Genomic DNA, 11376 nt, shown 5'->3' with positions numbered 1-11376 from the left:
CATCCTCCAGCCTCCCTGCCGTGCCCAGCCAACTCCAGCAGTTACACAACATCATCACTCCCCCTGTCCACCAGCTACCCATCAGGTTGCCCTCACCACTAAACAGCCTGGGCTCCTCCTCCTCCTCCCTCACCTGTGCTATAGATGGGCCCCTCTTCTCCCATACCCAGCAGAGTAGCAATCAGCAGTCAAATGTTTCGATGCCCAACACCACCTCAGCAAACTCCTCTTTCCCTCCATCCAGTGGTAATGTGCTGTCGTCTCTACTGCCTCCCTGCATGGCTTCAATCACACACAGCAGCAGCAGTGGAGCTGAATCCACAGGTGGAGGAGGCATGAGCAGCAGCAGTACAGCTCTGCCAAGGAATTCCAGCAGCCCCCTTTCACTAGGCCACAGCAGCCTCCTGAGCACCAGTCCCTCCAATCTACCGCTGATACCTCACAGTTCATCTAGCAGTGTCATCTTCCCAAACCCGCTAGCCAGTATAGCTGCCACGGCCAATGCACTTGACCCACTCTCCGCTCTGATGAGGCACCGCAAGGGAAAGCCCCCCAACGTGTCTGTCTTCGACACCAAGCCCAGCTCTGAGGACCCCTTCTTCAAGCATAAGTGTAGGTTCTGTGCCAAGGTGTTTGGTAGTGACAGTGCACTGCAGATCCACCTGCGCTCTCACACCGGCGAACGGCCCTTCAAGTGCAACATCTGCGGAAACCGATTCTCCACCAAGGGCAATCTGAAGGTCCACTTCCAGAGGCACAAGGAGAAGTACCCGCACGTCCAGATGAACCCTTATCCCGTGCCAGAATACCTGGATAACGTGCCGACCAGCTCAGGCATACCGTATGGTATGTCCTTCCCCCCAGAGAAGCCGGTGACCACCTGGCTGGACAGCAAACCTGTTCTCCCCACAGTCCCCACCTCAGTCGGGCTCCAGTTCCCCACAACTCTCCCCAGCATGATGGGAGGCTACGGTGATTCCCAGAGCCTCACTCCCCTTAGCAGATCACCCCAGAGGCCCACCCCACCCTCCAGTGAGTGTGCCTCTCAGTCACCTAACCTCTTCACTGAAGCAGGCATGATCACCACCTCACAGTCTCCACAGCCCAACTTAGGGGGTGACATACCTCCCATTCTTAAACCAGAGGGCATCCACCTGCCCCCAAACCTACCCACTTCCAGGCCTGGTGAGAACACGACCACCACCACCACCGTTACTCAAGTGGTCCTCGCCACCACGGTCACCGCTACCACATCCACTAGCAGCTATACTGAACCCATCATTGCCCCCTCCTCTGTTTCCCATCCAATCCTTCCCATGATCTCTGATCAATTCAAGGCCAAGTTTCCGTTCGGCGGCCTCCTGGACTCTATGCAAACGTCTGAGACCTCAAAGCTGCAGCAGCTGGTGGAGAACATCGACAAGAAGATGACCGACCCCAACCAGTGTGTCATCTGTCACCGTGTGCTCAGCTGCCAGAGCGCCCTCAAGATGCACTACCGCATTCACACAGGGGAAAGGCCTTTCAAATGTAAGGTCTGTGGCCGAGCGTTCACCACCAAGGGCAATCTGAAAACACACTTTGGGGTCCATCGTTCCAAGCCCCCTCTCCGGGTCCAACACTCCTGCCCCATCTGCCAGAAGAAGTTTACGAACGCTGTAGTCCTTCAACAGCACATCCGAATGCACATGGGGGGCCAGATCCCCAACACCCCCCTACCTGAGAGTCTTCAGGAGATGGACACCGACCTCTCCTTTGACGAGAAAAGCTTAGACGCCATGAGCAACTACGATGACGAGCTACTGGATGAGATGGAGGCAGCTATGGAGGACGAAGCAGAGCTGAAAGAAGGAGAGATGATGATGGACCCATCCAAACCTCTCCATCCATATTCAGGAATGTCCCCTGGTCGCTCCCCACCTACCTCTGTCATCTCCAGCATTGCTGCTCTGGAGAACCAGATGAAGATGATCGACTCCTCTGTCAATATGAGCCGCTCGTTCGGGCTGAAGCCCATGCAGAATGGTGGCGGGTTTGGAGGGGAGAATAACTTCTTCAACAATGACTCGCTGTATGCCTCGGGGGACCTGGAAGGCCAGAGTGTTGGAAGCCCAGCACTATCTGAGTCCTCAGGGTCCATGCAGCCCCTCTCCCCTGCTCACAGTCACCCTGAGAGTCATCGATCCAAGTCCCCAGCCACACTCAACCATAGCAGTAGCACTGCAGCAGAGGGGCAGGAGAACAACGGGATGGCTACAGTGAAGTCTGAGAAGTCAGACACCCCATCCCCGGCACCTGTGTCTGAAGGTAATGTGGCATTGGACCTGACTGCTAGCCTAACCCAGCCTAGCAGGCACTTCATCAAGGAGGAGAACCACTTCAACATGATGTTCCTGGGCAGAGATAGAGGTATATTCAATGATCCTGACTTTGATATGGTTCATTTATTGTTAATTTGTTTCCTAGGAAATTTAATAAATACAAATCACAATTTACGTGAATGATATCTGAAATGTCTAAAATCATTGTGTTCCACGTGTCATTTGAATAACACACGTCTCCGTTCTCCCAACCTCTTTTTTTCTCTCTAGGTCTGAGCAACTCTAGCTTGCTAAACACAGCATCCAACATGATCAAAATGGAGATGAATGGGCACAGGCACAGAAAGCCCATGTCCCTGAATGACGGTCCTTACATGCCTGTGGGCATCCAAGTACCCGCTTCTGCACCCCAGACCAACATGAGCCCCAGTGTCACCCCCATGCTGGCACCGCCAACTCCCCGTCGCACACCCAAGCAGCACAACTGCCACAACTGTGGGAAGAACTTCTCCTCAGCTAGTGCCCTGCAGATCCATGAGCGCACACACACAGGAGAGAAACCATTTGGCTGCTCGATCTGTGGAAGAGCCTTCACCACTAAAGGCAACCTGAAGGTATGAGAGAGAATATAATAATAAAATGCATTTAAAGTACAGGAAAAGGGGTACATTTGTCTGCCTCAAAAATAAAGTTATATAAAGAACATGAAAAAAAGACCAGAGGCTCTTGAATAATAATGTCTGTTCCTTGTGTTTCCTGTTGACTGAATGCAGGTGCACATGGGCACCCACATGTGGAACAATGCGCCAGCCCGTCGTGGACGCCGTCTCTCCGTGGAGAACCCCATGGCCTTGCTGGGCGGGGACGCCATGAAGTTTAGCGAGATGTTTCAGAAGGACTTGGCGGCAAGGGCCATGAACGTAGACCCTGGCTTCTGGAACCAGTATGCTGCCGCCATCACCAACGGCCTGGCCATGAAGAACAACGAGATCTCCGTCATCCAGAATGGAGGCATCCCCCAGTTGCCTGTCAGCCTGGGTGGAGGAGGTATGACCTCGCTAAGGGCCATGTCTGGAGGTATGGACCATATGAACCGGGTGAATGCCAGCAGCAGTCCTCCCATGACTGGGATGGATAAGACAGGTCTGGAGGTTGGGGCTAGACGCCCCTTCGCTCGATTTATGGAGGAAAATAAAGAGATTGGGATCAATTAATGACTTTATTATTAGTAAGGAAACGACTGAGGAAAGACAAGAGTCTTACGAAAAGGAAAGAAACTGCTAATCCAGTTTGAACTCTTATGTACTATATTATGTACAGAAAACATTTTTTTTTTGGTTTGTTTTTGGAAATATAATATTTAGTATTCATTAGAGGTCTTTGACTTTCGCCCTTTCACCCCTCCTCGTTGATAAATTCGCTCATACGAAGAATACTTTGTCTCTTGTTTGAGAATATGCCGTCTTGCAAGATTTGCATGGTACTTATTGGTTTCTATCAGTATGTTTGACTGCTTTTAAGGATTATTTTTGAAAAGTAATATCTTGACTCAATTGTGACGGGCAAGCCTCGTATTGTGAAAGGACTCAAATGAAGCTGAGCGAACTCTTATATGTGCATAGACTGACTAGCTGCTGTTTGGCTGATGTTTATGTTTGCTCTGAGATAAAGAGCAACGGACTGAAGTAAATTGGAATGATGGTGTTACTGTGCTCGCCTACAATTTTTTTCTCATGAAGTAGAACACTTGAAAAAACGTTTAAACTATTTTAATCTTTACATTAAGTCTCCCAGCATTGTCTTATAATATTGTCCTGTGTCTTTAGTATTTATGATATTGACAAAAAAAAAAAGCGGGTATACGAAAATATATTTAATAGCCCCAGCATTTTATTGATCCTTTTTTTTTTCTAAACTGCAGACTTCACTTATAAATATCTCTTTCAATAAAGACAACATGTCATTTCAGTTGTACGACAGAGACACATTGTGAAGGTTTTATTTGGATATCTAGCCAAGACTATGTGTAACATGTCTGGTGCACAGTGAAGAAGTTGAGATATCTGAAGCTGCTATTATCACAAACCTGATTTTAACCTTCCTTTTTTTTTTTAAGATGGGGGGAAAATGTCATTTTAAAGAAATACATATGTATAGAAATACAGACAACTCTGAAACAGGTATGCATATTTTGTATCACATGAAAATTAGACATCCTTTGAGAGTATTTGTCATGTTTGTGAATGCACTTTTTAAACAAGACGTTTTGTCCGTGACTTATCGTTAACCTTTGACTGAGCTGTCTATCACGTGTAGTTTTGATTGTTTTCAGCGTACCACTCCTACTATTTGCAGAGTTGGCCCTCTGGTACGGTATCTTTATGCTACTCATCAGAGTACAACCTCATCCACTCAATCAAATCCTTCTCCAATAAAAAAAAGAGAGAACAGGTCACTTGTGTTTGACTGGTCTACCTTCTCTACATTTGCTGTTGTTATTATTTATTTAATTTCAGGCTGGATTCCTGGTTTCTATCGAAGGGGGTTAGAAGGTTGCGATGAGATGATATGAAGTAAAATATTAAGTGTATAGTCTAGGTCTTTTTTTAAATGTGATTTTTTTTTTTTTACCTCTTTCTCGTTCTACTGTATATTTACTTAGAAAGACATATTTGAAATAACATTCAAAATAAGCAGTTAGGAGTGTCCTAATTCTTGTTTGGGCATTTTATGTCACATGGGGTTCGAGAGAAGCCCAGTACCTCAAGTTCAACAATTTATAATTACAGTTTGGTGCTGAATGTTTCTATAAAACCCAAAGATACAGAAAAAGTTTCTAAAAGTTTAAAAGTAATAAACATGTAGCATTACTGTCCCCATAGGGGAAGCTGCTGTCCCCATAGGAGAACCCTTTTTGGTTCCAGGTAGAACTATTTTGGTTTCCATGTAAAACCCTCTGTGGAAAGGGTTCTACATACAAGACAGCCGAAGAACCCTTTTATGTTCTAGATAGCACCTTTTCTCCCTAGGAGTGTACCCAACAGACCCCTATCTTTAATCTCTATTTGTTCACAGCCAATCAACATATCAAAACAACCACAGTAGCCGTCGTAGGAAATGCTTCCAAATGTAATTCCTGTAATATTTTCTTTGAGTTGAAATAATGGTCATCAGCAGCAATGATTTCTTTCCTTTATACTGCCGACATTAACTTTTGAGAAACAAAAGACACGTTATTGAATTGTAATAGCATAGGCAGAATATGGTATGTAAGGGTAGTGAATAGTTCATGTAGCTTTACCAACATCATTACAAGTATCAAAGGTATTCTCCCCCTAATGTAGGTTGTCATCCCCAAGGCATCGGTTGTGAAATCAATAGGCCCAGTAAAAATACAGAACTTCTGCTTTGAGGTTATGTTTTTAAAAAAAAAGACTTCTGTTTCATGTAGAAGCATTTTCCTGATGGCCCCTTTGAAATGTCCCCTTTATTTTGGGAACATAAAATAAATAGTAGTGTCCTTCTGGGGAAGAATAGCAGTTAAGAGCTGGATTCCCAGACATTGATGGCGAATAAAACATATATGAATCCTGACAGAGGCTGAGAGGGAACATGTTAATTTGGGAACATTTCTTTTTCCCTTGAAGAGTAAAAAAAATACAAAATCTAATGAAAGAACATAATTAGCAAGCATCTGTCCCCCAGCTTCCCTTGACTAGGATGTTTTGTATGTGGAAGGGAAAAAAAGGACACTTACACTGCACAGATATGATCTGATCTTAACATAATAGATTGGTGATGTAAAAGTTTGTTTACATCACTTGATAACATGATAACTATGATGATTTAGTCGCAAATCACAGAGTGTGTGTGTGTGTGTGTGTGTGACTATTAGAAGATAGACGTTATTCAAACCTGAGGAATAGTAAGTACTGCTTGTCCTACTGCTCACTGCATGGAAATGGGAAAATTAAGTGGGGATAAGTGTATACAATGCAGGTTTACATCTACAGTGTTCCATGCTGATGATATGTAGCAGAAAAGTTATAATATTTACAAATCCGATCCACTTTATTTCTAACACTAGTGTTGGCAAATATCCTTCAGAGCTTTTAGTGCAGCCAGTAGTATGTACAAAAACATTTTTGAAATGATATTGGCTCATGACCCACTTAGTATAGCTTTAGATTATGGGGTAGCCTATCATAAGTAAAGATGGTGCCTTGTTTGGTTTACCAATGACACGAGGTAATACAATTTTGTTCTTGCTGTACTACTGAAACGAGACATGGTAGTGTACTTTGCAACTCCGAGTCTTTCAAATAAAAAGGTGCTTTTATGTTTCAAAGTACTGCAGTGAATACTACAAAAAGTATTTCTCGTACACATATATGGTAATAATAATAATAATAATATAAACATTTTCCATATTACACTTGTTTCAAATTATGTACGTATTTTTTGTTGTTGAATCATTTCCATTAGAAATTATTTGATTTGTTTGAGCAAGTTCTGTTGGCAGACAGCATATTGTCTGCTTCCTTAGCAAATGTAGCTGGAGTGGGACACTGATTCATGCCCCTTTAGTAATGACATGGCCCCAAAAGAGCATTCGTCTCACAGACATATTACACTGTGTCACAGAGAATATACCTTCGTTAGTGTGGAATGACAGCAATGACAGGTCACATGATCGATGGCAGATGTGATAAAAAAAATAAAAAAAACTCTGTTTGTACCAGAGGGAAAGATTCTGCATGTGAAGATGATGTTCCTCTATCACCAGCAGTCTAGTGACAAGTTCTCTACTTGATCACATTCAAGATGCAATCCTTCATATTGCCGTGGTGTGTGTGTGTGTGTGTGTGTGTGTGTGTGTGTGTGTGTGTGTGTGTGTGTGTGTGTGTGTGTGTGTGTGTGTGTGTGTGTGTGTGTGTGTGTGTGTGTGTGTGTGTGTGTGTGTCTGACAGAGAAAGCGAGCACTGGTGATCGGCCGCCCAGCATCGCCCCCTGGAGTGTCACACAAAACCTCCCACATGGTCTGCATGCACGCACAGACACACGAACGCACAGAGATGCACGCACAAACACACTGCTGATGTTCACATAGAAAGGCCATCTGGTAAGAATTAACATTTCCTGTGCTGGTGTGAGATTGAATCTCCCGTGTTGAGATACTTTTGTTGTTAACTCATTTTAAATACCCCTCCTATCCAGTTATGTCTGTGTTGTAGGTAAGGCTGGATGTCATCTTCTTTATGCGCAATCATGAACACTTTATCATCATGTTTTTCTCATTTGAGATACAATTAAACCCAACATTATCATGCACTTGCAGAAAGAGCATTTAGATAAAAAAAAAAAATAAATTGTGAATTAAACCTGTAAACAGCAAATTCCATTTGCTCTTATGTCAAGAGGAAAAGATGTTTCTCTGTCAAAGCCTTGTCTCTGCCAATAGGACATGCAGATCAAATCAAATCAAATGTATTTATATAGCCCTTCGTACATCAGCTGATATCTCAAAGTGCTGTAACAGATATGATGGACGATAATGTAGCCTTTGATATTTGATTCCTTAATACAATATTAGGTGAATTGTTAACACTATTCTAAACACATTTTCCATTGCGGTTTATTAAAGAACGTCTTTCAATTTAACATGAAAAGAAATGATGCATGAGACCAAAATAAAACCGCTGAAGTAGCTCCAAAAGACAAATATGATTATTTGATTTCAGCTTTTTGTTATTGTCCCTCATGTATACACCACAGTGTCCATGAACATGAAGTTAATGTCTTGGCCATAATTGTCTCTTCCCCCTTACCAGCACCCTCTCTCCAAGCAGCTGATGGCTATGACTACGGAGCTGCAGACATGATAATGACTTGATCCAATCAGAGGGCCTCAGGGCAGAAAAATCTATGTAATCATATAAAAAGTAATACGTGAGGACAGAGCACAGTAGAACACCTACAGTGGCAGGTATCCTAGTGGCTAGAGTGTTGGGCCAGTAACTAAAAGGTTGCTGGATCAAATCCCTGAGCTGACAAGGTCAAATCTGTCTTTCTGCCACTGAGCAAGGCAGTTAACCCACTGTTCCCTGGCGCCGAAGACATGGATGTCGATTATTGTAGCCCCCCGCACCTCTCTGATTCAAAGGGTTTGGGTTAAATGCGGAAGACACATTCCAGTTGAATGCATTCAGTTGTACAACTGACTAGGTATCCCACATTCTTTTTACCTATTGTAAAAACAAGTTCACAAATCAAGCACATCAGCCTTTGGCGACTGGATGCAATATTTTGTCTCTAGTGATGAGTGACAGTATAGGGGCCGAGAGCCTGCTTACCCAGAGCCCTCACGTTAACAAGGAGTTTAACCACATTCAACATGACAATAATTACTACACGTAATAGGATTTCTTTTCAACTTTACTTATTTGTTGTACTGGGGTATTACACAATGGTTTGTGACTGTCAGTTGAGTTTGCCCTGAGGTGCACTTCGGTGCTGATGTGGAAATGTATGCCACAAAGTATTTCTCAGCTGCATTTTGTGTCACTGCAATCAGATGTGTCCTCTCAAGTAATTCCATGGCAAATTAATACAATTTCATTTTTGCTGTGCTTATTTTTGAGTACAGCATTCCACACATCCTTGAGCTCATGTGCTGGCAATTACCAAGTGAAAATTCGAAATTTTCCAGACAGGACATAAAAATATAAAGACTTTTTTTCAACTCTTGGGGAGTAGCAGTTGTGTGGCATTTTATAATATAATTCAATAGCCTGTAGCTTAAAGACGCAGTCTGCGATTGATACATGCATTTTGTGACTTGTACATGAATGATATATACCCATTGATTCTTCAAGAATATAACTTAGAACTGTAGAACAGAAGCCAACATATAAGCTCGTTTTACTACAAAGTCTGTAGACAAGGTACATGTAAACAAACACGGTATAGCCTCAAAATATGGTTCAAATGATATTTTTGATATCATGGATGGCCAGTCCTCGCATCCAGAGAGAGGTCAAGGAATTTGAGAGTGGTTATAATTCTCCAGCCCCATCCCTCAGCTTTTTACCAAAACAGTGATGGGGTTGTGGCTCAGTTACGGTTTGAACTGCTGATTGCCGCTTTAACCTTCATAAAAAGCACTTTGTGAAGGAAGGCCGTTTTACCTCAAGTGATTTCAATTATGGTGCACCAGCCTGCAGAGCAGGAGGTTACATAGGGATTCAGGGCAGAGGTTGATAACACACAATTGGCAATTCGGTATACATTTGATACTTCCGTAAACCCAATATCATAACATGATTTACTAAGGTAATGCATCTAAGTCTATGTCATCGCAGTGAGAAGTGTTTGCTAAACGTGACATTATGTGTAGAGGACATTTTCATTTGGTTGTGCCTAATGTTTTCCAGCTACTACTTGATGTTAACAAACAAACGATCATTGTTACTGTATAACTGTTTAGGCAAATGTGTGTCAGAATGGCACTATTGTCACTATGTTCATCATACTCCAGAATAAGGTTCTCCTCAAACGATCTGCAATTTGACCAAATCCTGAACAAACTGTGGAGTGAAACCATAGCCGCCCGCGCTACAGACAGCTCTATCAGTCCGCGGGTATGAGTGAAATGCGCCTGCTTTATTAGTGAAATGCTCTCTGTTTCTTTCAGACTGTCTCGTGTTGAAATAATAGCCTAGAGCCCTCCCATCTCCGGCCTGCTGGTCTAATACCCGTTTAAGTGAATGCGCGTGACATTTTGGGCGTGACACAGTGTAGACAGACAGAAGAACAGACAGACAGACAATTAGACAGGCAGAGCGTCCTGTCATTGGGACGAGTCCTGTCTTGTGTTTGTTTAATGCCCTGCCCACTGTGAAAGTCTCCCTGAAACAGGTGCAGTAAATATCCCTATTGATCCAGAGGCAGGGGGCCCTACGATGATGCAGTGGTTGAGAGCTAAGCGAGTAAATCTGGCCGACAGTAATCCAATCCTATTCTCAGGGCCCTTGGATCTTAGATAGGTGCTTTAAATTGAGAAAAAAAAGTGTGTTTTGTTTTGCACAATTTCCCTTCCTTTTGTTGATGCCAAACCCTAGTCGGGAACCCATTTGCCCTCGTAGTATGACTGTTTTTTAAAATTGATTTTACTGGTGTTATTATATGAGGGCAAAGTTCGTGTCAGGGCATAGACAAACACATTATCTAGGATACACTTCCACACTCCATTCCCCCAGGGGGCAGCAGCAACCTGGTCGAGGGGTTGAGCCTATTTGATAAGCACATCAGGTGCTGCCAATTAACCCCCTAAGGTCGATGTTGGTCAGAACACGAGACAGAACATCTTCTCACAAAATCATCTGTAGTGTCCGAACGGTTTGGCCTCCAAACTATTATGACCCCTTTATGGAAAGACGAGACTCTCATGAACACGATGAGACAAGCGTCTCATCCGAGGTCGGTACAGCCAATCTGCCAACTTTTGTCCGTCATGTCTGAACAATTTCGGCTACACACTAATATGACGCCTCTGTGTAAAGGTGAGACTCTCGTGAACACGTACATATAGTTTTTCCTCAAGAACGCCCACAGACCTCATAAGGTCATAAGGTCACCCGGTACCAATCAAAAAAAAATATGGAAGTATCTATGGAGACTGTTCAGTGACACAAATAAGGGGTTAAATAAATGCATGTAAAAAACATTTTTTTTTCCTGATGTCTCTCAGATATAGGACAGATACTTCAAAACAAACTTCATTTCAATGTTTTTTATTTTATTTTGATGGGGAGTCTATTGTTCCTTGGAGTGAAAATGTTATTCAATGTGTTTGGATGGGCTAATAGCAGATAAACCTTCAAGGGTTCTTTAAATTCAAAATCAAATAGAAAAATGATCATTGGTATGACCTTCTTACAACAATTCCATATAGCTTAGTAGAAACCCCACGACCCTCATGGGTAAAGGTGATCGTCAGTCAGTGTCCCAGTATGCAAGCCATGAGGCGGCTGGTTTTGTTTGGTGGCCAAGAGGC

At 43.3% G+C, this 11376-nt stretch overlaps 1 protein-coding gene across 1 annotated transcript in view; it reads left to right on the top strand.

The window, feature by feature from the left end:
- LOC118367297 (sal-like protein 3) overlaps positions 1 to 4806 on the top strand; it is a 17210-nt gene extending 12404 nt beyond the window's left edge. The window contains exons 2-4 of the mRNA XM_035750615.2: positions 1 to 2409; positions 2592 to 2935; positions 3095 to 4806. The exon at positions 1 to 2409 is cut by the window's left edge and continues 756 nt beyond it. Coding sequence (XP_035606508.1) covers positions 1 to 2409; positions 2592 to 2935; positions 3095 to 3535 — 3194 coding nt within the window. The 3' untranslated portion in view covers positions 3536 to 4806. The remainder of the gene's footprint in view (positions 2410 to 2591; positions 2936 to 3094) is intronic.
- Positions 4807 to 11376: the final 6570 nt, after the last annotated feature.

This window comes from Oncorhynchus keta, chromosome 34 (genome assembly GCF_023373465.1).
Source record: "Oncorhynchus keta strain PuntledgeMale-10-30-2019 chromosome 34, Oket_V2, whole genome shotgun sequence".
Taxonomy (NCBI): domain Eukaryota; kingdom Metazoa; phylum Chordata; class Actinopteri; order Salmoniformes; family Salmonidae; genus Oncorhynchus; species Oncorhynchus keta.
The sequence above is the reverse complement of the archived record's forward strand: the minus strand, read 5'-3'. Positions and strand labels throughout refer to the sequence as shown.